We start from the raw sequence: 26,152 nt of genomic DNA, 5'->3' as shown, positions 1-26,152 counted from the left end.
CGTCGGTCGGTAACTAACGGAGAGAAGGTACGACCACGCCTTGTGGCTTGAATAAACCCTCAAAAACACCCGTGGGCAGGTCACCGTATACGGTCTTGAGTTATCGCTGTGGTGTACTGAGGTACCTCTTTATAAAAATACAGCATGGTGGAACGTCGCGCAGCCTGACTGAACGATGATAGTATGCATACAATTAGAATACAACGTATACATGCCATAAATAAGTACTTGGTCAATGTCCAACTGCAAGAACAGAGTGTTCAAAGGAATGGTGGCTCCGGATCGCAAGGATGTACAGCGGTCACTGCGAAGACGATGGCTCACCCCGCGGACGACGATTATGATTAGCAACGACCCAAGGATGTACCATGACCTCTTTCAGCGGTAATCGGGTCTGTGGGTCTCGTTTCAACAGCTATTGAAGGAAACAGATTCAACAGATGTGAGTAGAGAGGTAAAGAAAACCACAAGGAGCGCACGTACCTTGGAAATGAGATCCTTAGCGTCAGGTCGGACATGTGAAGGGAACTTGTAATCTACTTCCGCAATACGTTTCATTGTATCTAAAATCGGCAAGGCAAACACGTCAGATCACGTTTGGATGGTTTCACGTAAAAGAAACTCGACGCACTTTTCCGACTTGACACGTCTTCGAACGGCGGCTTACCGCATAGGAACTCATACGTCAAGACTCCCAATGCCCAATGATCAACCCAGACACCATATTCTTGCCCTCTCACCATCTCCGGGGGTAGATAATCCAACGTTCCACAAAACGTGTTCCGTCTATTACCCGGAGCATGCACACTCCACCCGAAATCTGCCAACTTCAATTCGCCATTAAGCCCAATCAAAAGGTTCTCGGGTTTGATGTCACGATGGATGACATGTTTCGAGTGAAGATATGACAGAGCATCCGCCATCTGATAGACGTACGAAGCACTTCGTCTCTCCGAAAAGCTACCCCGCTTGAGCAGCTGTTTGTACATCTCGCCCTGACCAGCAAACTCGAGCATAAGAAATACTCGTTTGGAGTCGTGGAAGTAGCCGTAAAGACGAAGGATGTTGGGATGTCGTAGGTTCATTTGGATTTCGATTTCGCGGCGGAGCTGTTTTTCGGTGCCTTCTTTGATAAGTTCCGTTTTGTAAAGAGCCTTTAAGGCAAGAATGTAATGAGGAGGGCTGTTAGTTCTGACCATGTAGACGTGGCCGAACTTTCCTTTTCCTAGAGGTCGGCCGATTTGGAAGTCGTGAAGCGACCAGTTGGGTGTCGGTTGTTCGCTGTTGGACGTGTTAGTGACGCTTTTGAATATACTGAGGATATACGACTATACGTACAGGTTGCTTGAGTTCAACGCCAAGTCTTCCGACGTGACAGCTTCATGGTTGTCCGCTTCGAGACCTCCATCGTACTTCCCAATGTCTAGCTCCGACATGTCCCTCGGTTTAGGTTTGGCCTTCGTCACGGTCGTATTTTGAGACAAGAAAAGGGTCGAATTGTGAGTCTTCAATGAAGAAGAACTAACTTTTGTGGACAGTTTCGATGGAATTGCAGGCTTGGTGTTATGTTTTGTGGGCACTGGATTTGGTGCAGCAAACTTGGTCAAGAGCTTTGAGATGTTCCCTTTGGAGTCATCGGCCCTTTTCTGAGATAGGTTGAGGTTTGTGAGCTGGTTTGCGAGGGATGTGACCGTTGTGGAAGACATGGCTGGCGGACGAATGAGGCTGGGTTGCGTTGGTTGAACTTCAAGGGTGTCACAGGGAGAGTGACAGTCGCAGTGCGTCACTTCAAAAGATTATTACAAATCATGTGACCGTGTTAACTCAGGGCAAAGTCGCGTGCTTGACAATGAGAGCCGGAGCCGCGTACTTTGCTTTGCTACTTACAGGCGAACAGCTGGTACCTGGGGGTAACATTGTCCCCCTTGGTCTAAATATGGAAATAATCGGAAACAGCCCTAAGGAATTGAGGATAAAAAGGTAAATAGCACGATAACTTGCGTCCAAAATTCATTACAGCCGTTTGCATAAAGCTTGAGACTTGTCAATCATCTGTTTTATATAGAAATCAACGACATTGACACATACCTTATCAGTACTAGTCCGGTGTCCTTTCCGGACCTTCCCAGTAGGAGCGGAGCAGCGCCAGGGTAAACGGCATCAATCGGCGTCGAAGGCCGGCAGGAGAGTACGACACAAATACATCCGGGAGGCCCGGGGAGGACTAAGGGCACCAAATTGTTTAGATCTCTATATAAACTACATGGTTGATCAGTCTCAACCTTTATGCAAACGGCTGTAATTAATTATCAAGCCTGGAGGACTTTGGATCGGCGAATTGTTCCCCTATGATCATGTCACTTGTCCTTTAAAGTGTTCTGCGGATCTAATCTTCTCTTTCCCGAAGGACGGGGAAGGTTGTTTGAGTAAAGAATCGCCAGCGTCGCGAAATTTTTGGAGCATCCAACTCGAATCACAAAGATCCTTTTGCTTTTGAAAATACTCTTCAGTTTTCGCAAGCATACGACCTTCCTGAGTACGTGGGTAGGATTCGGCCCCAGAGCGCACGAACTCTTCGTACTGGCAGACTTCCTCTTCGGTCGGGGCACGGTCGTACCGGACGAGAAGGGTATTCTCAAGCGTAACGATGAGATCTCTAAGAGGACCGGGAGCGAATTTACCCTCTAATTCCATTGCCCTTGACAGCATTGCACGCCTTTTACCTATGCCGCCTAGTACTCTCCTGCCCTGTGTATATCGAGCCTGGTCATAGATCTCCCCCAGTGTCTCAGTAGCCTCTCTATCCGTGAGTCCGTGCCCTGCGTCTTTCAAAGCCACCCAACATAACAAGTGGAAAAAAGATTCGTGATCATCGACGACTAAATCGTGGTGTGCTATGGGATAAATGTCTTGAGACCAGTCGACTGAGGAAGCTTTAGAGGAGGCAGTTTTGGAAAGCCGGAGGTTTAATTCCACGCAAGCGAGCTCGATAGCGTCGATCTACAACACCGATGTTACTGACTGAAGTCCGGTGTGGAAGAGGTATGAGACATACCATTGCAGAATACGTCGCGTACTCTTTATATGAGCCATGACTGATGCCCGTCTCCTTCCCTGAACACGCACCCCCGAACCCTCCCTCGACTCCGCCACCGAAACGAGGCTGGACTGTACTAGCATTAGAAAGAAATCTCCGTGATAATTCCTCTGGATCCATTGAACCCTCGTATTTCCCAGATGGCTCTTCACCGAGCCGAAAGTTTCCTTCTTGCGGACCCAGGCTTTTGTTCCTGTCATCCAAGTTTGTCCTGAGTTTTTTATGTGCGAAGGTTTGGCATAGGGAAGCTGACGGGATTGAGGAGGAGGAGCCGTAAACATGATATCTCGATTTTTGTTGCATTGCGTTCGTTAAAATCTCATATAGGACTCGCAGAAAGAATAGAACGGGGGTGGACAAGTGGTGGTGATGGGTTGAACTGGTTCAACCCATATGTGGCTGGATCGACTTGGGACGTGGCCGTCCGGGTCATTACCCTTTTAGGAAGACTACGCGTGTATGGATCGGCGATACGACTCTCGCACTCTAAAAAAACAGAAATCCAGAAATCTATCTGGCCGACCTTCGAACTCGATCACTGGCGCTGAGTCATAACGTATCCGGAATGGTGCTCCTCAGAAGCAACTCACAAAAGCGCCGGCTGCTAAAATTGTAATGGCTTGACAAGTTTAGGAGAGTTAGAGTTGTGGCAAGGTTGTGGTTCCGTGTAGGTCCATAGTCGTCATTGAATGGTCCGGTGACGCGTCTGTTTGTATGCAATACCGTGGCCCGGTGGCTGTTCACTCCGTGTTTACCTGGTGCTACGTCCGCGGCCTCAAAATCACTGCGCTTCCCCATCCCATCCCAACTACGCCCATCGGAAGGTTTCTGTCTATCGAAAACATCGCTGAAAGCACATTGGGTCGTTTTAGAACACAATGGACACACTATCGCCGACTTCGAGTCCCATCTCCCGTCTTCCTCCGGAACTGCTCAGCGAAATATTCGGCCTCGCGATTTTCAGTGCTCAAACAACACTCGGATGGCTCCTGGTGCAGACTTGACAGAGGGTAGAAGATGGCCGGATGTGTTTGACTACGAGAATGGACCTTGGGCTATCAGTAAAGTCTGCAGCTCATGGAGAAGAACCGTCACTGCATCACCCGAAGTATGGCGGCGCTTCATGCTCGGAACCAGAGACCTTGGGTCAAAAGGTCAATTTTCGGCTTTGGAAACCTGGCTCCGTTACTCCAGAACGTCCACGATATCCTTCCTCATCTACACTCACGGCATATGTGACCACGTAGTAAATCGCGAACTTTTTCGTATGCTTTTATCACAATCGAATCGCTGGGAGAACATAGAGTTTGTCAATACGACCACATCTTTCTGGGAGATGCTCAACGAGTACAATGTTCGGAAACAGCTGGCATCCCTCAGAAGTTTTACGATCCTATCAGATGGCGACACTAGTGCGTATCTAGACGAACCGGATTATGATCCTGAAGATGACCCGGACTTCTATGGGGCGTTCAGAGAAGCTCCCCAGCTTCGTTCGATATCCTGCCTTGACTTCATAATCATCTCCAAAATACCAGGTGTCCATTTTCCGTGGACACAAATCACGAAGTTCGAGAGCTCCATCCGGTGCTCCGAAAACTACCGCATCTTGAATAATGTTGCACCGAACCTGGAATGGCTTCGTCTGGAGCTGACCAGCGACGACATCAAAACTGTAAACTGTGGACAATCCACCGACGATATCATCTGCCTCCCTAAGTTGCGCACGCTTGCGATAAAGATCTACATACGCCCACCGGATCATCCTATTGTCGAGCAACCCGTTTCGTCATTTCGACGGATCAACCACCTATCCTTCCCCTCCCTCGAAAACCTTTCGATAACCACCGAATTTTCATTTTTACTCGCACCTTTCCACATATTCGCAGAAGCTCTCCGCCATTCCCCTTGCACCCTCCAGAGTCTCGAAATTTCAGGATACACCCGGGAAACAGAAGATATATTCAAACTTCTGAAGGCTGTTCCTACCGTCCGCCATTTCTGCCTGTGGATCGACCTCCACGGTCCCCTTCAATTGCAGGACGTTGTTTTACCGCAGCTTATGGGCAGAGGTGACGAGGCTCTACTCCCCCGATTGGACATCCTCGAGCTCAAGTTTCCCGAGCGCTTCGAGATTTACGAACTCGATAAGCATCCGCTGGCCGCTTTGATACGCTTCCGTTGGGCCAATCAGGAAACGCGCATCCGTACGATTCGTCTTTCTTTGGGAGCGGACATCAGAGGGAAAGTGTATCGTTTATATGCGATCGATACGTTACCTTGTCTGTCCTCTTTAGATGACCTGAAAGAGGAAGGCTTGACGGTTGACGTTCGAGGTCTAGTTACTGTATGAACGAACAATGTTTCAAATGTTAGACAAATACTGCTGTAGAATAATACTAACTGTTACCGAGAAATGCTACTACAAGGATACTCTAGGGAACCCCCATACTCCCTACTCCCCCATCAACCACACAACAACCTTCTCCCCAACAGCCGTCAACTTCTTGCCAAACGCCGCGCAATCTACCATCATATCCTCATGTACCCCACCATCCTCTACGTCCACCTCAACATCCACTCTTCTTCCCCCCCTCGAAACAGAAGCTTTGATTTCGTGATACACCCCTACTCCATCATCCAACAAACACTCCGCACCACCGACAGTGACGAGAACTCGATCCGTCAACTCGTCTATACCATCAAACCACTGTTCTCCTGCTGAGAGAACTTTCACGTACGGTACGTGGCTGTCCCGAATACCAGCGAGATATTTCACTCCGTACCTCGTCAGAGTAGCTGCGGCAAGGAAATCTGTGGCGTCGTTTTGGGTGTAAGACGGAGTTGGTTGGTCTAGAGACAACCACGGGGAGATGAGGAGAACGCCAGAGATGGGTTGAGCGGGAGTGAGAGGTGAAGGAGGTATTTCGTCTATTGGAAGAGGGTTGAGGGTATGACTGATGAGTTGGAGAATGAGGTTGGCACCGGCAGAGTCACCTGCGATGTGAAGGTTGGAAGGTGAGATGCGGGAAATGTTCAAGATGTGTGATAGTGCATGGGTGATTTCCGTTAGCTGCGTTGGGAAGGTATGAGGGTAGATAGCTGTAGAATAGGCAGCGTAAGTCTCCAAGAGAAGAGTGAATGGCGGAAAAAAAAAACGCTCACAATACTCCATTGCGACAATGGCAAGTTCTTTTCCTCCCGTTCTTTTGGCGTATTCGCGTTGAACGAACAGCCAAAAGGTGAGCATATAATCTGAGATGGGTAACATGAAGCCTCCGCCTGACCAAAAACTTAGCATGGTGCGTCTGGGTGAGTGGGGGGGGGGAGGAAGGAAGTCGTACCATGAACATAGAACACAACCTTCTCGGTATTCTTACTCCCAATCCACATCAGCCTTTTTCTTGACTGCGAGACATCCTCCAACAACGGCTCAACCCTCCACTGTCTTGTCCAACTCCTGTAGATTCTTGTTGTCGACCCGAGTGCCCATTGAACTTGCCCTACCGTAGCCGTCCGAGTAATATGACGAAGGTAGGCCTCAAAAAGCAGCCGTCTGAGCTTCTTTTCCTTTAACGCGTCCGAAAATGGGGAAATGGCGAGGGTGTAGAGGAGTACCAAAGCTGTTGTTGTCATCAGTCTAAAAGGGCAAGCACAAATAAACCGTTCGAGGAACGTACGAAGTTGCAAAATCTTCGAGAGCAATGCGAGTTTTTCGAAGAGGGTTATTGAAGGTACCATGGTGGTTTTGCCTTGCATGAAAGAGGAGAGAGGCGGCTTTGCACGTTGCTATTCGCAACTATACCAGTTGACGTGGGGACGTCAAACAACCGTTATCAAACCATGAGAGTTGTCAGTGAAAATTGATCATGAGGGGTACCGTGGAGTCGTGGACCGTGGTATACCGAAATCTAATAGTAACAGAGACCTGCTTGTAGTAGAGAAAATGCTTCATGAAAGTATTGAACTCACAGCTCCCATAAGCTCCTCATACAGTTCAACAGAGTCCTTCGGTGATGTGAGTCTTGAAAACGCTGATACTCGGGACTCTCGGGACGAGGACGTCCCTATATTCCATGGACCAGCGAAGCAATCACGTGGCAAGCGCTTTTCTCGTTTCACCTTCATGCCTGTTGCCTCCCTTTTCAACGAGAGTTATGACGGTATACTACTGGTAAGTTGCACGGTTTAACGCGTAAGTTTCCACGCGCTAATTTCATATATCTTTTCTCAGTCTTGCCTTCCTATTAATGATTCACTTTCAGTCTTTCAAAGCGACGACCGATTCTTGGCCCTCCATTAATATTCAAGGCCTTGATGGATGTGATGAGATCAATCACTACCGTATGATGGACAAGGATAGGTTGAGGAAAGTGGGATTACTAGAGTTTCAATCCCGAGGTGCGTATCTCTTGCATTCTAAACCTGGATTACATTCCAAAGTTTCTCTTTCAGTTCACCGAGGTCGAGCCAGGCCGGACATTTATGAATCCTAGGTCAACTATACCTGAGTCCTGACATTCAGCTTATGGGAAAAATGCAACCAAGTTAGACGTCTCAGGGCGCGATATCTCCTCAAGCAGTGTTGAAGCAATGAAGATCATTTATTTCCGTCGCGCGCCGATATATATATACAGCATTCAAACATGTGCCTTCCCGCCCTTCTACCACCACATTCTTTTTTGTTTTTGTTTGACACCTCCGTAGATCGTTTTCCGCTCCCATCCTTCAATTTGTCGTGCGCCGAGACAAATACAGCATTTAAACATGTGCCTTCCCGCCAAGGGCGGCTTCTACCACCACCACCTTTTTCCCATTCTTTCTCTGTCTGACACCTCCCTAGCTTGTTTTTCGCTCCCATCCCTCAAAGGCAGATTCTAATCGTTCTACGATGGAGATCCTTACTGGTGCATCCAAAGTCAACATTGGGAACAGCAACATCTCGAGCGTCGGAAGAGATCAGTACAACTACAACTACAATTACTACGCGAGACAGACGCCACGCAAGAAGCGGAAGGTTGACAGGAGTCTACCAGAACTTTCCGAGGTATGTATCAATTCGGTATATACAACTGGTTGCTCACAATACGTTCCCAGTTCACCGAAATCAAGCGGGGCGATATATACAAGACCAAGGACGGAGTGTGTTACTCTTGGCGACTGTGTTCAAATGGGAAGGATGACACAGAGGCGGCTGTTTATCATGCAGAGCTCAACATCACTGGATCGTTTGGACGGAAAAGGTTCACTGTGAAGGCGTACCGCGGACGAAATGCGATGAAGGTAGGCGTGGAGCGTTGGTATGTCCCGAGAAAATTCTTGATGGTTGGATTTGACAGGAATGGAGGCGTGATTTTTCGCAATGTTCAAAGGATTTTCTCAGGTATGTACGCTGTGAATTCTTTCGATTGTGCCACATGAACGATTTCGGCAGGGATGTCCCACTTTTTGGTTACAACAAGTCGGCGGCGGTTCCTTCTTTGATATTCTGTGGAGGTATATATTCATTCCCCGAATTATGAACTCATTGATAGTGAACTTTCAGAGCTCGTACCTGTGGCACATATGGAACCCCGAATGGGATGGGTGGGGTTATTCTACATGGAGTTACTGAGAGTGAGTGAACAATGAAGCCTTGATAGTGACCGTCAACCAATCAACAATACAGAACAGCTTGGGATGTGCAAGAAATGAGCTGTGGATGGATCCGACACAAGGAAGATTCTGTCGCGGACCAATTGGGCCAAAATGTTGGGATTGGCCAGAAGAAGGACTCAGTGCCATCGTTCCTTCCGACGCGGAATTCCTGAAAGAAGACATTGTCATCCGATACTTCACTGGCAAGCAAGACGTCTGGGGGCTTCTTTATACATTAGATTTTAGTGGTCATTCTGAAAGACTTGATGATATCCCAATCAATCACACCCGTGTCATTTCCAGATTGACGAACTCGACGATTGCTTTCACGGAGAATGTATGGTGGTGGAGTTATACAGATTGCCTTGGCAAAAGGCAAATGATGCCAGATAAAGCAACAAGGTAATCCTATCGAATTGAGCTTCATTGACTGATCTAGTTTTAGGTTTCATCTCACAGACGATCGACGCATGATACGTGTGGAATCTGTTGGTCAATCAGTCGCTTGGCTCACTCAAGCATTGAGCGTTTTTGACGCTCTTGACGCATCATTGGACGAGGACCTTTCGATCTACAGTGAGTATTTGTTGAAAATGCCAACTCTGTGCTAACGTCGTCAGAGCTCGTCGACCCTTACCTCGAGCTCACAGGCACACTTCAGAAATCCAAACGCAAATGTCAAAGACGTCAATCACTACGTACACCCATTTATTTCATTATCCTCCCTTTGTCAAATCCCATCTATCATTGGTCGTTGGATCCAACCAGCCAAACGCCACTCTCGCCAGAAATGTGCAGATATCTCGGCCTTCCCTTCAAGCCATCCCTCAAAGTCATTCCCTCCCAAGTATCCTGGCCAACCAAGGTCTACAAACACATCCATGATTACCAAATTGCGAGGAAGTTCGACCCCAAAACCACGGATTTCGCTCAATCTTTTCGGTACCCTATATTTAATGTCATTCCTGCCGAGAGCCACTTTCACGATATTATTGAAGGTAAGTTGACCAATGACCAGCGATTCCGACGTTCACCATTGATGCAATTATTTTATGAACAGGACAGCACAAAGTCCACGCTCAATCGGAAGGGGAACCGTCTTTGCCAATGGTCAGAGATGACTCGGAATGTGAGTTACGGACAAGTTTGTGATCGAATTGCTAGGACTTATTTTATCAACACAGTGGTTCTCGACTCCGAGTCGAACACTTCCAGTGATCACGTAGAAGGTGAATCAGCGATTCCCTCCTTTTTTCATGCTCACACTTACCTACATGTTGTTTCTCCCAGATCCCGAACTAGATGACTCTTTCTCGCTTGATTCGCTGTTCTATGAGACCGAAGGTAAACCTCCGATTTAAACTACTAGATTCCCATTCCCCATCGCTTCTTTTGTGTCCAGGATCCTCAAGCATATCGGACGCGAGTGATGCTAATCCTGTGCAAACAGGGAATTCGGACTCGTACTCTCAACAAGGTGAGCATCCGACGTTGCGTGCCATGATATAACGTACTGAGTGTTGCCATTCTTAGGCAAGATGAACTCGATACTGGACATACTTTTTACCCCGTTCACATGGGAAGCTATCGAAGGTTCAGGTATTTCAGCAGCAGCAATCTAGATGCCAACGCCATCTCAGAGAATTGGTAGTATTTTACCACTGTACCTTTCAAAACCGCAATTGCGTTGTATTGGCTTACGTGAGAGGCCTAAGCGGAGTACGGAGTCCTCGGTCGAAATGTGGTTAAAACACGGTTCTGTCTTTATAGGTACAGTATAATAAAACAATCGTAGCCTATATTACCTAGGACGTGAAGCACGGAGCTTGACGTCCGTGTCCCTTTCTCATCCTCATCGCCAGCATGCCCGTGAGTACCCCCACTGGCCTCGTCCATCAGTTCGTTCCTAGCACTGTCCAGCGCGCATCAGCCACGAAGCAGGCAATAAGAAGAGAGAGCAATCATTACCTTCTTGCAGACGGCCAGCGATCTCAGGGAACGACAAATCACAAACGCAGCGCTAAAGGGCCAATCAGTATCCTTCCAACGAGATGAAAGGTACTATAGACGGCGTACCTCAGATTCGAAGAACACCCAGGCGATATCTCCACTCAACAGGCGCATGTGAACTTGCGTGCCCTCAATAGGGGGAATCACAACTAGCTGCGATCCGAAAGGGAGTTGGGTCCGCTTCCCACGTACTCGATTTCTGTGCATGAACCAACCGAACTAACCCCACAGTAGCGTACCCATCTCACAACACATCTCAATATGGTTAATCCCGGCTACTTGCGACAGCGTCACAACGTCTCGTAGCCATCGAGTCTGGAATACTGAGCTCTATCAGCTGCCAAAGAATACCGTCGGTTTCTGTTCAGGTAATCAGTCAAACGGTAAGAGTCAATAACTGAAAGAGGAAACACACGAAACAAATACAACATCCAGCATTGGTCAGATATCCTTCAATTCATTCCTTTCATGTCATAATGACTTGCATCGCAACGCTCTGTCCGACTTTCCTTTCGTTTCCGAAACCGTTCCCCGGAGTATACCGCCTACGATTCCATCTCTTGTGGGCGCGATAGATGGTCAACGGCAATGGGAGTGGAGTTATGAACTCGCGACCTCGGACCTTATGGCAATGGTAAGGAACGAGAATTTTTGAGTTGGCCGCGTGGTCGCCACGCCACTAGTTGCTCTACCCGCGTCTCCTAGATTCTATGCCCTCTGTTCTTCTCTGATCTTCCCTGATTGTCTCGTTCACGGGCTTCAGGGTCAAAAAAAATCCAAAGTCGCATGCTTTCTTTTCCGTCTGCACCAGATCCGACGTGGTACTGCTAGAATAGGTGTTGAAGAGGATGAACGAGGCCAATATTGGCGGGAGAAAAGCGCAGCGCTGATGATAACAGCTGTAACGTGGCTGTGACGGTGGTAACACAAGGCCAAGCGACATCGTAAGGAGTGGTGGAACGATTAAATGTGGATCTGGGTGATGGTGGTTATGAGGAGTGGAATAGCGGTCTCGTGGAAGTCGCAAGAAGGGATGAACATATGGATGTATCGCCTTGACAGGGACACCAGTAGCGCTTGACGGTACAAGCGTGATGACCCGAATGCGCAGACCTCGAACTGCGAGCGAGATGGAGGAAAACGGGACCCTAGACATATCCGAGGGTGGCAGGTCACTAAGGAAAGCAATAAAGGTGTGAATTCGTTAGTACGCTGGGGAATGAACGTCACTAACCTCGAAAATCCCCTCGAACCAGGAACGCATTGTCCTCCTCTTGCTTGTTTCTTCCTCAAGTTCTGCGTCCCCGACATATGCCACCTTCCCTCATTGTATCAGAGAACAAGTCTCTGAACCTTCATGCTTCGTTATTTGCAGGTTGTTCTTGCCTAATTCTTCGCCCTCTAGCTCGCTGCTATGTGTCTTCCTTTCGAGAGAAACCGTCTTCATCTTCGGGCGGAAACAACCTAAACTTGACGTATTGTTGGAGGACGGACAGAATTCAAGGTATAATAAGCGCCGCTAAATTTACAGCAGGACGCGAACATACCAGAATAGCCCAAGAGCAATGGTGGCTTTGAGAGAAATCCATGGGGAAGTCAATGTGTCTGACTTGTCAGGTCGATGTGGGTGTTGTGGTTCAAGATACAACGTGGCTGTGTAGCATTCCCCTCCAGCGCTACCATCAACAACGACGAAGCTTGCAGGACGAAGCGACCCCGAACACTTTCACTCTATTTTCCACGTACTTATAAAAAAATCTGCCTCCACAAATTAAAAGTCACTCATGATCGTCGGACGACCACCTTCCACGAAATCATTACGCTCTGATCTTCAACGCTCTACTGCTTCTCGCTGGTGCGCTCTTGGCTCTTGGTTTGTCTACTGTCATTGACCCTGAAGTCGGAAAAACGGGGAAGTCGGAAGAGTGTGATATAGTGAGTGTTAGACTAGATTTTTGAGCAAATATACTATCAAAAAAGAAGGAGCAGGGTCTTATATGCATGCCTGACAATTTTCATAACGGGGGATGGGTTCCTCACTGAGTTGTGGCAGTAGCACAATGAGGGGTCAGTTTTCCGACCAAAAATCGAAGCGTGAGAATATTTCCTAATCAGGAGATCGGCCACTGCAGCACAAGTACTCATCAACCTCTCGCCGTTCTTGGTATGTTATGACTGCAACATACTTCTCCATCTCACAGACACCCAGGACTACACCCATAACTATCTTACAAGTCTCTGGAGTCAGGTTTATATAATACACTCAGTTTTTTTTCTATCATTCTGACTCTAGATTGCAGCGACTACTTCAAGTTCAGCTGGACATGCCATGGGCAGGGCTCCCAGCACAGTTATATATACCTATCAGGCTACCAGAATCTATTATCCTTGGATTTTTATGATTTTTTTTGAGTCTACACAGCCCATACCTGCAAATATCCCAGATTTTTGTGTTTTACACCCAAAAATTGTTTCTAGAGGGGAGGAAACATTCCTGTCAGATGTCAGATGATCTTCATTTGCTCCCCTTAGGACCCAACAATGAATTGTAATAGATTTTGGTGCCACCAGTGCACTCTGACTGTACCTAAATGAGGAAAAACTACCAAATTAAGGTCATCCTCCCACAAGGACAGCCTCTATCAATGCATCTTGCAACAAGAGCATTTAAAATGAATTTATAGGTCCCAGGTGCTCAAACAAAACTCTTATATACGAGATATTGACGATTCTTGGACGATTCATCAATGTGTATGATTGTGTCACATGTAATCACGTTGCCGGCCCGCGATTTCCGACTTCGCCGTGGGGCCACGTTTTCGACACCCCCTCATTAAAAAATTCATATCTCAACAGCATTACACCCTACCCACACGAAAATTGGCAGGCATATACCTCAAAAGGTATTCTATGCAACTGCACTTTATTTACAGGTTCTGGTATGTATTTTCTTAATTATATAAATATTTCTCCTTAGATTGCCGACTTCGGGGTCAATGACAGTAACTGGTGAAGAGGTATGTCTTCATTGATTATTGTGGTACTTGACCTTACGAGGTGCGTATCTCTTCCATTCTAAACCTCGATTAGATTTTGAAGTTTATCTTCCAGTTCACCGATGTCGAGCCAGGCCGGACAGTCATGAGGGTCAATTATACCTGAGTCCTGACGTTCAGCTTATGGGAACGATGTAACCGGGTTAGACGTTTCAGGCCGCGATATCTCCTCAAGCAGGGTTGTGGCGATGAAGATCATCTATTCGATATATATACAGCATTCAAACATGTGCCTTCCTGCCCTTCTACCATTACCATCTTTTCCCCCATCCTTTCCCCATCTGACACCTCCCTAGCTCGTTTTTCGCTCCCATCCCTCAATGACAGACTCGAATCGTTCTACGATGGAGGTCTTTACCGGTGCATCCAAAGTCAAGATCGGCAACAGTTTGAACATCTCAAACGTTGGAGGAGATCAGTACAACTACAACTACTACACGACGCCGACACGACGCGAGAAGAGGAGGGTTGACAAGAGTCTACCAGAACTTTCCGAGGTATGTATTGATTCAGTATATACGACTAGTTACTCACAACACGTTCCCAGTTCACCGAAATCAAGCGAGGCGATATATACAAGACCAAGGACGGAGTCTGTTACTCTTGGCGACTATGTTCAAATAGGAAGGACGACACAGAGGCGGCTGTTTATCATGCAGAGCTCAATATCACTGGATCGTTTGGACAGAAGAAGTTTACTGTGAAGACGTACTGCGGGCGGAATGCGATGAAGGTAAGTGTGGAGCGCTGGTCTATGCCGAGCAAACTCATAATGATTGGATTTTGACAGGAATGGAGGCGTGATTTTTCACAATGTTCAAAGGATTGGCTCAGGTATGTATGCTATGAACTCTTTCCATTGTGCTAGGTGAACTGTTTTGGCAGGGATGTCCCACTTTTTGGTTACAACAAGTCGGCAGTTCCGTCGTTGATATTCTGCGGAGGTATATATATATTCATTCGCTGAATTCTAAACTCTCATTGATAATGGATTTTCAGAGTTCGTACCGCTTGCACATATGGAAGGTCGAATGGGATGGGTGGGACTGTTCTACATGGAGTTACTGAGAGTGAGTGGACAATGTAGCTTTGATAGTGACCGTCAACCAATAAATGATATAGTACAACTTGGGATGTTCAAGAAATGAGCTGTGGATGGATCCTACGCAGGGAAGATTCTGTCGCGGACCGATTGGGCCGAACTGTCGGTTTTGGAGGGACGGAGACTTCAGTGTCATCGTTCCTTCCGACGTGGAGTTCCTGAAAGAAGACGTCATCATTCAATATTTCGCTACCAAGCAAGACAATCGGGCGCTTCTTTATACGCTTAATTATACTAGTCATGTTGAAATACCGGATAACCCAATCAGTCACATCCGTGTCATTTCCAGTTTGACAAACTCGACGATCGCTTTCACGAAGAATGTACGGTGGTGGAGTTTGAAAGGCTGTCTCGATGGAAAGCGAGAGATGCGAGATGGAGCAACAAGGTAATCTTGCGTCGAATTGACCTTCAATGACTGATCTACTTTTAGGTTCCGTCTCCGAGACAATCGGCGCAAGATAGAAGTAGAATCTTTCGGTGAATCGGCCACTTGGCTCACACAAGCGTCGAGTGTATTTCACGCTCACAGTATCCCATTTGACGAGGACCTTTCCAGCTACAGTGAGTATTTGTTGAAAATGCCGATTCTGTGCTAACGTCAGCAGAGCTCTTCGACCCTTATATCAAGCTCACAGGCACACTTCAGAGATCCAAACGCAAACGGCAACGACGCCAATTACTACGTACATCCATTTACTTCATTATCCGTCCTTCGTTGAATCCCGTCTATCATTGGTCGTTCGATCCAACCGGCCAAACACTGCTCTCGCCGGGAATGTGCAAGTACCTCGGCCTTCCCTTCAAGCTATCCCTCACAGTAACTCCCTTCCAAGTATTCTGGCCTACCAAGGTCTACAAATATATCCATGATTACCAAATTGCGGGAAAGTTTGACCCCAAAACCACGGATTTCGCACAGTCTCAAGGGTACCCTATATTTAATGTCGTTCCTGCCGAGAACTGTTTCCACGAGATTGTTGAAGGTAAGTTGACTAGCAGATCCGACGTTCTCTCTTAATTTCAATGAACAGGACAACATGAAGTTCCCGCTGGTGTACCATCTTTGGCGATGGTCAGAGATGACTCAGAATGTGAGCTACGAACAAGTTCGTAATCTAATCACTGGTACTTATTTTACCAACACAGTGGTTCTCGACTCCAAGTCGAACAGTGATCACGTAGAAGGTGAATCAATGATTCCTTCCTTTTTTCATGTTCACACTTACCTACATGGTGTTTCTCCCAGATCCCAAAGAACTAGATGACTCTTTCTCGCTTGATTCGCTGTTCTATGAGACCGAAGGTAAAGCTCTGATTTAAACAACTTCTAGATTTCCATTCATAATCTGTTTCTTTTGTGTCCAGGATCCTCAAACATTTCGAGCGCGAGTGATGCTAATCCCTTGCAAACAAGGAATTCGGAGTACACTCGACAAGGTGAGCATCCAACGTCGCCTGCCATGGGATAACGTACCGAGTGTTGCCATTTTTAGGCACGATGCGCTCGATACTGCGCAGACTTTTTGCCCCGTTCAATTGTATTGGCTTACAGGAATGAAAACAGCGCGTTGCGCGAAAATGAAGATATGTATACGGGGTGACAATGGGGTTTCCGTTTCAAATTGCCTAATTATTTTTCGTAAATATTTAACGAGACGTAGGTCCATCTCTGGAATCACCACTAAGTTGGACACAACTTATTTATGACAATTGTGTGCGATATCTGCCACCCCGTCCGACCTTAGCCAACACAAGAGTACAACTAAACGCAGGACGAACGAGGGACAGAGAAATACAACGGCTTTTCGGAAATTTTAACTAAGTGGTGGCGGCTGAAAATCCCATGCCTTTCCCACTATCAGGATGTCGGAGACAAAGTTGGACTAATGCAATCGTCCTCGTCATTTGTGAGAAGCCTAAGCAGAGTACGGATTCCTCGGTTGAATGTGGTTAAAACACAGTTCTCTCTTTATAAGTATAACCAAAACAATCGAGTCTATATTACCTAGGACGTGAAGAACAGAGCTTGACGTCCACGTCCCTTTCGTCCTTACGCTCGCCCTCATCTCCAGCATTCCCGTGAGTACCCTCACTAGCCTCGTCCATCAGTTCGTTCTAGCACTGTCCATTTGTAATGTACATCAGCCACGAAGCAGGCAATAAGAAGAGAGAGAAGACATTACCTTCTCGCAGACGACCAGTGATCTCAGGTTCAGGTAATGACAACCACCAAGGCAGCGCTAAAGGGTCAATCAGTGTCCTTCCAACGATACGAAAGGTACTATAGACGGCATACCTCAGATTCGAACAACACCCGGGCGATCAGACGCAACAATTCGTATGGTGTGAACTTGCGTGCCCTCAATAGGAATCGCAACTAGCTGCGATCCAAAAGGGAGTCGGGTCCGTTTCAAAGGAGGCCAGATGTGGAAGTGGTAGAAGGAGTTGAACAAGTTACGATGTGTAGGAGGTGCAGCGAATAGTATCGTGGAAGAAAATCATAAGTTGCGTCTGTCATTGATCTTCTGCCATCGATCACAGTACGTGAATAGTTCTGGCAGGAAACCGGGAGTGTCAACGTTTTGGGAGGAGTCGTGACTAGTGTTTGTGACGGATTGGAATCGGGTTAATAGGCGAGTTCTGGGGCTGCCAATCTTGAGGTAAATGTACAGTCTACCGTGGAACTTGAGAAATGAAGAGATCTCGAACGTGTGCGAGAAAGGTAACATCTAGGTGGGTTGAAGCGTCGGCCAATCGGACTGGGAGGGAAAATCGAAGCCCACGTACTCGAGTTCTGTGCATGAACCAACCAAACTAACCCCAGTAGCGTACCCATCTCACAACACATCTCAACATGGATTATCCCGGCTACAACTGCGGCATAACGTCTGATAGCAATAGCTCTATCACCTGTCAAGAATACCGTCGGTTTCTGTTCAGGTAATCAGTCAAACACTAAGGGTCGATAACTGAAAGAGGAAACATACTCGGAACGAATGCAACACCCAGCATCGATATCCTTCAATTCAATCCTTTCATGTCCTAATGACTTGCATCGCAACACTATATCCGACTTCCCTTTCGGCTCCGAAACCGTTCCCCAGAGTATATCGCCTACGATTCCATCTCTTGTCGGTGAGATGAATGGTCAAAGGCAATGGGAGTGGAGCCATACGCTCGCAATGCCGGACCTCATGGCGGTGGTAAGAGAACGAGAATTTTTGAGTTGGCCGCGTGGCCTTCACGTCATTAAATGCTCCACCCCCATCTACTAGTCCACTTTCCTCTTTCCGATTGTCTCGTTCAAGGGTTTCAATGTCGAAAATCTAGGCCATCGAGAACAGCGGAAGCCGCACGCTTTCTTTTCCGTCTGGCGCCATATCTGACGTGGTACTGCCGGGAGATTTTGCGGTTGTGGAGACACGAGTGGATGATATAAGGTGTTAAAGAGGATGAATGGGGAAGGAAACGATGCCAATCCACGAGTAGGATCGAGTGACAACAGCACAGAGCTGCTATCATCAGCTGCGAGGTGCAGTTAAGAGCAGGCAGGCGGTGATGGCGGTGGCACACTGTCAGGCGACATCGTACCGGGTGGTTGAACGGTTCAATGTGGATCTGGGTAATGGTCATGACGAAGGGAATAGCGATCTTGATGGCTGCTAGGTCGTGACTAGTAGCGACAAGGGATGAGCACTTGAGCATATGGATGTATGGGACACCCTTAACGGTACAAGCGTAATGACTCGAGCGTGATGAGGGAATCGCAGACCTCGAACTGCGAGTGAGATGGAGGCGAATGGGAAACTATCCATGTCTGCAGGTAACTAAGGAAAGTAATAAAGGTGTGAACTTCGTTGGTTTTTAGATACGCAGGAGAATGAACGTCACGAACCAGGCACACGTTGTCCTTTTCTTTCTTGTTTCTTCCCCTTCTGCGTCTCCGACACATATGCCATCCTCTCTATCAGAGAACAAGTCTCCAAACCTTCGCACTTCATCATTTGCAGGTAGTTGCCTAATTCTTCGCCCTCTAGCTGGCTGGCATGTGTCTTCCTTTCGAGAGAACCCGTCTTCATCTTCAAGCGGAAACAAACTAAACTTGTTGTATTGTTGGGGGACGAACAGAATTCTAGGCATAATAAGCGCCACGAAATTTACAGTAGGACGCGAACGTACCCAAGAGCAATGGTGACTTTGAGAGAAATCCATGGGGAAGTCAATGTGCCTGGCTGTCACGTCGATGTGGGCGTTGTGGTTCAAGATACAATGTGGCTGTGTAGCATTCCCCTCAGCGCTAACATCAGCAACGACGACGGGTCACAATCCGAACATTTTCACTCTATTTTCCATGACAGATTCACGTGCTTCTAAAAAAATGGTTTCAGAACATCGATTCTTGATATCGACGTACTCGTTATTCCTCCACAAATTAAAAGTCACTCATGATCCTGGGACGACCACCTTCCACGAAATCATTCTGCTCTCACCCATATTGTCCCATGATGTCGCTATCAAAAACCAACAGGTGACGTACGAGCAAATCAATAAAAAGGCGCTATTTTTACAGACCCAGAATCCATAGGCAAGATCTTCAACGCCCTACTACTTCTCGCTGGTGCGCTCTTGGCTCTTGGTTTGTCTAACTGGTGAAGAGGTATGTCTTCATTGACTATTGTGGTACTTGACCTGACGATACTCGAACAGAGCGATAGCTTGCGATGAGCGTGTTGAATCAGGATCCATTTGCTTTCCCCTCTGATGGTAATCCTCCTCAGACTCGGAAATCGAATGTCACAGCTGGTTTAGAATTTTTGGCGTTAGGAGGGATGGGCAGCTTCACTTCTACTGTACCAGTGCGTTCTCGTTTTCTGCTTGAAAAAGATCAACCGCCCGATACCTCAGACTGATTGGATGGGTATCTCCTCGTAACCGAACCCCTTGAATGACACCCTTCAATAGATCATCCTCGATGGGTGACTCGTCGTGTACTGGCTTTGGACACCAACCCAAGTGAATTTGTCCTCCTCCTGGCCGACCCGGAATATCTCCCTATTTGGAAACACACTTTGACGATTCCGATGCTTCCTTTCACCCCCGACTCAGATATCCGCTCATTAAACTCCATCCATTCTCGGGTACATCATTCCAGACTTGTCCTGGACCCACATCTTTGCTACTATCCTGCTAGCTTCACGGTTCAGGTGGCAGGTGTCGAACTCGATGTAATGATTCCTCGATTGCCGGTTTCTTCATCCCATCTGGTGACCTCAGGCTGGTCAGATTTCGAAGAATCAAGATATCCGTTGCGGAAGAATCTTGGAAGAATCTATCTCCATTCATCAAACAGGGAAAACTCGAATCAACTCGTCTACTTTACGAGCGAGGTTGGATCAATGCAGAGATCTTCCGTGTCCCTTGACGCTTGATGACGGACTTTTGGCACGGAGTCCGTGGAACGTGGCCAAGTGAAAGCAATCACGTGGCGAGAGGCGCCTTTCTCGTTTCACCTTTGCCTGCAGTTGCACGCCCTCCCTTTTCAACGAGAGTCTTAGTTGCAGTCGATATATGTTCGAACATCAGCTTTGAAGGACTCGCTTTGGCCGAATTGTTTGTTGTTCGCGACATTTTGACGGTTTATTACTGGTAAGTTTTGGGTAAGTTGCTCAGTTTAACGTGCAAGTTTCCATGCGCCAATTTCATATATCTTTTTCTCAGACTTGCCGCTCTATTAATGATTCACTTTCAGTCTTGCGATGGACAGTCGTCGAGGGCGTGGACTGATTCTTGGGCTTCCATTCACAATCAGATAATCAAGGTCTTGACGGATGTCTTGAGGGATGGGGATGAGATCAATCACTACCGTATGATGGACAAGATTAAGTCGGACTAGAGGTTCAATCCCGAGGTGCGTATCCCTTCCGTTCTAAACCTCGATTAGATTCTGAAGTTCGTCATTCAGTTCACCGAGATCGAGCCAGGCCTAGGTCAAATATACCTTAGTCCTGACGTTCAGCTTATGGGAAAAATGCAACCGAGTTAGACGTCTCAGGCCGCGATATCTCCCCAAGCAGTGTTGAGGCGATGAAGATCATTTATTTTTGTCGGTCATGCGTCGATATATACAGCATATACATGTGCCTTCCTGCCCTTCTACCGGTACCATTACCACCTTTTCCCCCATTATTTCCCCGTCCGGCGCCTCCCTAGATTGTTTTCCGCTCCCATCCCTCAATGTCAGACTCGAATCGTTCTATGATGGAGGTCTTTACCGGTGCATCCAAAGTCAACGTCGGGAACAGCAACATCTCGAGCGTCGGAAGAGATCAGTATCAGTATAACTACTACACGACGGCGACACGACGCGAGGAGAGGAGGGTTGACAAGAGTCTACCAGAACTTTCCGAGGTATGTATTAATAATTCGGTATATACGACTGGTTACTCATGACACGCTCCCAGTTCACCGAAATCAAGCGGGGCGATATATACAAAACCAAGGACGGAGTCTGTTATTCCTGGAATCTGTGTTCAAATGGGAAGGACGACACAGAGGCGGCTGTTTATCATGCAGAGCTCAATATCACTGGATCGTTTGGACAGAAGAAGTTTACTGTGAAGACGTACCACGGGCGGAATGCGATGAAGGTAGGCGTGGAGCGTTGGTATGTCCCGAGAAAATTCATAATGATTTGATTTTGACAGGAATGGAGGCGTGATTTTTCGCGATGTTCAAAGGATTTTCTCAGGTATGTACGCTATGAATTCTTTCCATTGTGCTACGTGAACTTTTTTGGCAGGGATGTCCCACTTTTTGGTTACAACAAGTCGGCAGTTCCTTCTTTGATATTCTGTGGAGGTATATATCCATTCGCCGGATTCTGAACTCTCGTTGATAATGAACTTTTAGAGCTTGTACCTGTGGCACATATGGAACGTCGGATGGGATGGGTGGAGCTGTGCTACATGGAGTTACTGAGAGTGAGTGGACAATGTAGCCTTGATAGCTCGTGTTGACCAATCAATCAATGATACAGAGAAGCTTGGGTTGTGCAAGAAATGAGCTGTGGATGGATCCTACACAAGGAAGATTCTGTCGCGGACCAATTGGGCCAAAATGTTGGGATTGGCCAGAAGAAGACCTCGGTGCGATGGCTTCTTCCAATGTGGAATTCCTGAAAGAAGATATCATCATTCGATATTTCGCTAGCAAGCAAGACGATCGGGCGTTTCTTTATACGCTTACTTATACTAGTCATTTTGAAATACTGCACGATATCCCACTCAACCACACTCGCATCATTTCGAGTTTGACAAACTCGACGATCGCTTTCACGAAGAATGTACGGTGGTGGAATTTAAAAGGCTGTCTCGATGGAAAGCGAGAGATGCGAGATGGAGCAACAAGGTGATCCTCTATCGAATTCACCTTCATTAACTGATCTAGTTTTAGGTTCCGTCTCACAGACGATCGGCGCAAGATAGAAGTAGAATCTATTGGTGAATCAATCGCTTGGCTCACACAAGCCTCGAGTGTTTTTCACGCTCAAAATATCCCATTCGACGAGGACCTTTCTACTTACAGTGAGTATTTGTTGAAAATGCTGATTCCAAGCTAAAGTCGTCAGAGTTCTGCTACCCTTACCTCGTGCTCACAGGCACACTTCAGAAATCCAAACGCAAACGGCAACGACGCCAGTTACTACATACATCCATTTATTTCGTTACCCATCCCTCCGCTCGTGCCGTTTATCATTGGTCGTTCGATCCAACTGGCCAAACACCACTCTTGCCAGAAATGTGCAAATACCTTGGCCTTCCCTTCAAGCTCTCCCTCCGAGCAGCTTACCAACAATTATCCTGGCCTACCAAGATCTACAAACACATCCATGATCACCAAATTGCGAGAAAGTTCGACCCCAAAACCACAGATTTCGCACAATCTCTTGGGTACCATACTATATTTGATGTCATTCCTGCCGAGAACCGCTTCCAGGAGATTGTTGAAGGTAAGTTGACTAGCGGATCCGACATTCTCTATTAATGCAATATTTATGAACAGGACAGGATGACGTTCTCGCTGGCGTACCATCTTTGCCAACGGTCAAAGATGACTCAGAATGTGAGCTACGAACAAATTCATAATCTAATCACTGGTACTTAATTTACGACACAGTGGTTCTCGACCAGTGCGAGTCGAACACTTATAGTGATCACGTAGAAGGTGAATCAATGATTCCCTCCTTTTTTTCATGCTCACACTTACCTATATGTTGTTTCTCCCAGATCCCGAAGAACTAGGTGACTCTTTTTCACTTGATTTGCTGTTCTATGAGACTGGAGGTAAACCTCCTATTCAAACTACTTCTAGATTTCAATTCATATCTGTTTCTTTTGTGTCCAGGATCCTCAAGCATATCGAGCGCTAATCCCGTACAAACGGGGAATTCGGAGTACACTCAACAAGGTGAGCATCCAACGTCGCCTGCCATCATTGTATAACATACTGAGTGTTGCCAATTTTAGGCACGATGCGCTTGATACTGGACACACTTTTTGCCCCGTTCACATGGGAAGCTATCGAAGGTTCAGGTATCTCACCGGCAGTAATCTAGATGCCAAAACCATCTCAGAGAATGGTGGTACTGTATTTTACCACGGTACTTCTAAAACCGCCATTTCGTTGTATTGACTAGTACAGGAATAATAACAGCACGTCCAAGTTGCACGAAAATGAAGGTATATATATACGGGGTGACGATGGGCCGGTAGTGTAACGGTACTCGGACCACAAATATACTATACTTACCGGTCGCCAACGCTAGCGCTCAACGCTCATTTTTCATGAATGATTGGTTTCGGAGGGGTCCGCTCTGCTTTTTTCTCAACGCCACCGGCTGAATTCAAAGTCGTGCTCGCTCAATCATAACGATAGGTGAGCTTTTTGATTTCATAATCCTGTACTCATGTTACCGAATAGAATACACTGCCCAGGTCCGCCAGTGACAGGATACTCGCACGAGTGTCGAGTACATTCCAAAAGCAGCCTACACTTTGCTGTTGCCTGGCTTTAAATGCATTCACCTCACGATAGCCTCATTGCCAGCACACGCACCCGCTGTTATTATCCCAATAGAAAGACACCGATATCATGTCCCTCTTCTTTCACAATCCACGTATATCTCACTACCTCCTTCGTTCCTTTCCTCTCTTTAAACAAGCCCCCCTTCACCCGCGAGTTCCCATTGTATGGAAACGTGGCAAGTGCAGATCACTAGGCCCACCTTTACGCCAGTTCAGCACAACACTACTATCAACGATTCATACAACACCACTACGAGGAACAATCAGGGCTCACATAACCGTGCTTTCAACAGTCAGTTCCGATTTGCTTGTGACGTGATTCCTCGGACTGAAAAGTTTTGGCTCAATAGATGGCGGGCGAAGACGACAAGAGGTAGAAATAGGACCTTGGAGGGAAGACTCTGAGCGGAACATGCAACGACATAGTGTGTACTAGATCTTTCTATTCCGATACTCCTGTCTTATTTGACGTTTCAGAGCCTTACCCATCCTCGAAGAGTGATGGAGGCCTATGGGAATCTCCAATTCGAACGGAGCACGAGCCTGCTATAGGGACGAGTTCAAGTGCACCTCCCGCATTCAATCAATCTCATTCTACCCAACACCAATCGCATATTTATTCACGTTCGGTTGAACTGGACAAAGCACGAACTACGGACAATTGTCCCACTTGTGGGCGACCGTGGCACCCTCAAACGGGTACGAGAGACGTAACAGGTCACTATGATGATGACCTGCAGGATAACGATCTTCACCCCCGTCATGACCATTACGAATATGATATTTCCGCCCCGCAACCGCGTTTTGACGAAGTTCCCTCTATCCATCGTCCGCGAGAAGCCAGGAGTGGGCGCTCCACGTCGGACTGGCCTTCCGATTATCCATATACATTCATTGACCGTGATAGGCATGGTCCGAACACTGCGTTCGACGATCAATATCAACCTCTTCTATTAAGCGAACGGAACTCTGATGACCGACCGGCCTCGAGTCATCACCCCATACGAGACCCCTATCTGGAGCGGTACAACACAGTTCCCCAGGAATCCACGCCTTCCCGACAATCCTATACTCCTCGGCTCTCATCTGAGAGGCTAGTCGATACTCGCGCTAGGGTAGCTCCTCCTCCTCCTTTACCTCATCCAAGCGATGAGCGCTTCGAAGGAGTGCGTTCCTCCCGCTTTCCAGAGGAAACCCCCCATGTCGTCCATCATGCTAAACGCCCTCGCAAGGACGAGCGGAACGTTGCGGTGGATTACGACATTCGCGAATCGGCTACTAGTACTGCTCGTTCTCAAGATCGAGTCTACAAGAACGAGCGACTGGTTTATGATTCGAATTCTCTTTTCGAATCTCACAAGCAGGTCTTTTCATCTCAGTATCCTAGCGATACTCATGCGGCGCAGGACAAGGGGTTTGTGGCTGAAATTCAACCCACGATGAAATCCAAGTACAACCCCTTTCGCCCCAATCGGGACCACACTACCAACACCGTCGCCAGCACGAGTATCAGGTCCGCTTCAAGCTTTGGGAAAAATCCTTTCGCTTCCAACTAGTTCAAGATTATATTGTATTATATGACTCTTCTGTTTTATGGGTTTATGATCGGCCCTGTTTAGTAAGTGTATTTTATTATCATTGAGGCTCGGGGACAATGGACATATTTGTATTATACTCGTAACATACTAGGTTCATGAATCGGAAACTGTGAGTCTGGACACCACTGAACAGTGATCGGAGGAACATTCCTTATCAACCAAACAGTCGACCATAAGAAGGGACTTGCACTGTTGGTTTTGAATGTTGCCCGGACTCCACCCGTATTGCCTCATTCTGACTCTCCAACATCCGCCTAACAAACGGATTGAAAGGGTTTTTTGACTTGATAATTCGAGTAGAAGGTGCCCGATAATTCAACAAATCCCGTGCCTCGCGCGTCGACTCCAAGGACCGTGGCTGGGGTACAACTAGATCCTCCTGTTGTCCGTACTTCGATGTGTTGGCCTGCCAAACATCGCAACGGTGACATTCAGCAGTTGGTAGAGCTCGATAGCCGTGGTATCGTGGTTTACCGTTGGAGTGAGAGTTGTTATCTATTGAATGGAAAAGCTCAACGTGTCGAGCGGTAGAAAGAAGAACAAGAAGGGGTCCCAGTACCTGTTTC

General features: G+C 47.2%; 8 protein-coding genes across 8 annotated transcripts; 4 read left to right on the top strand and 4 right to left on the bottom strand.

Annotated features, from left to right (window-relative positions):
• Positions 1-107: 107 nt before the first annotated feature.
• E1B28_011874 (uncharacterized protein) lies at positions 108-1,759 on the bottom strand. Its single transcript, XM_043156932.1, has 4 exons — positions 1,339-1,759; positions 632-1,281; positions 484-563; positions 108-415 (listed from the first exon to the last, which is right to left on the bottom strand). The coding sequence occupies exons 1-4, from the start codon at positions 1,704-1,706 to the stop codon at positions 302-304; spliced, it is 1,212 nt and encodes a 403-aa protein (XP_043006747.1). The 5' UTR covers positions 1,707-1,759; the 3' UTR covers positions 108-301.
• A 593-nt stretch (positions 1,760-2,352) lies between these two features.
• E1B28_011873 (uncharacterized protein) lies at positions 2,353-3,400 on the bottom strand (the record flags this gene model as incomplete). The annotated part of the gene is made up of 2 exons (XM_043156931.1): positions 2,353-3,000; positions 3,056-3,400. 2 exons carry the CDS (start codon positions 3,398-3,400, stop codon positions 2,353-2,355), a joined length of 993 nt encoding a protein of 330 aa, XP_043006746.1.
• Positions 3,401-4,079: 679 nt separating this feature from the next.
• Positions 4,080-5,450, top strand: E1B28_011872 (uncharacterized protein; the record flags this gene model as incomplete). Its single annotated transcript, XM_043156930.1, has 1 exon — positions 4,080-5,450. One exon carries the CDS (start codon positions 4,080-4,082, stop codon positions 5,448-5,450), a length of 1,371 nt encoding a protein of 456 aa, XP_043006745.1.
• Positions 5,451-5,552: 102 nt separating this feature from the next.
• E1B28_011871 (uncharacterized protein) lies at positions 5,553-6,856 on the bottom strand (the record flags this gene model as incomplete). The annotated part of the gene is made up of 4 exons (XM_043156929.1): positions 5,553-6,199; positions 6,263-6,379; positions 6,442-6,720; positions 6,778-6,856. 4 exons carry the CDS (start codon positions 6,854-6,856, stop codon positions 5,553-5,555), a joined length of 1,122 nt encoding a protein of 373 aa, XP_043006744.1.
• Positions 6,857-7,254: 398 nt separating this feature from the next.
• Positions 7,255-7,593, top strand: E1B28_011870 (uncharacterized protein; the record flags this gene model as incomplete). The annotated part of the gene is made up of 3 exons (XM_043156928.1): positions 7,255-7,271; positions 7,332-7,498; positions 7,553-7,593. The coding sequence occupies 3 exons, from the start codon at positions 7,255-7,257 to the stop codon at positions 7,591-7,593; spliced, it is 225 nt and encodes a 74-aa protein (XP_043006743.1).
• Positions 7,594-11,432: 3,839 nt separating this feature from the next.
• On the bottom strand, positions 11,433-12,055 carry E1B28_011869 (uncharacterized protein; the record flags this gene model as incomplete). Its single annotated transcript, XM_043156927.1, has 2 exons — positions 11,433-11,919; positions 11,979-12,055. 2 exons carry the CDS (start codon positions 12,053-12,055, stop codon positions 11,433-11,435), a joined length of 564 nt encoding a protein of 187 aa, XP_043006742.1.
• A 7,201-nt stretch (positions 12,056-19,256) lies between these two features.
• On the top strand, positions 19,257-19,630 carry E1B28_011868 (uncharacterized protein; the record flags this gene model as incomplete). The annotated part of the gene is made up of 3 exons (XM_043156926.1): positions 19,257-19,433; positions 19,491-19,562; positions 19,613-19,630. The coding sequence occupies 3 exons, from the start codon at positions 19,257-19,259 to the stop codon at positions 19,628-19,630; spliced, it is 267 nt and encodes an 88-aa protein (XP_043006741.1).
• Positions 19,631-23,800: 4,170 nt separating this feature from the next.
• On the top strand, positions 23,801-25,544 carry E1B28_011867 (uncharacterized protein; the record flags this gene model as incomplete). Its single annotated transcript, XM_043156925.1, has 4 exons — positions 23,801-23,839; positions 23,899-24,280; positions 24,339-24,413; positions 24,466-25,544. Exons 2-4 carry the CDS (start codon positions 24,154-24,156, stop codon positions 25,542-25,544), a joined length of 1,281 nt encoding a protein of 426 aa, XP_043006740.1. The 5' UTR covers positions 23,801-23,839; positions 23,899-24,153.
• Positions 25,545-26,152: the final 608 nt, after the last annotated feature.

Source organism: Marasmius oreades, chromosome 7 (genome assembly GCF_018924745.1).
Source record: "Marasmius oreades isolate 03SP1 chromosome 7, whole genome shotgun sequence".
Classification (NCBI taxonomy): domain Eukaryota; kingdom Fungi; phylum Basidiomycota; class Agaricomycetes; order Agaricales; family Marasmiaceae; genus Marasmius; species Marasmius oreades.
The sequence above is the reverse complement of the archived record's forward strand: the minus strand, read 5'-3'. Positions and strand labels throughout refer to the sequence as shown.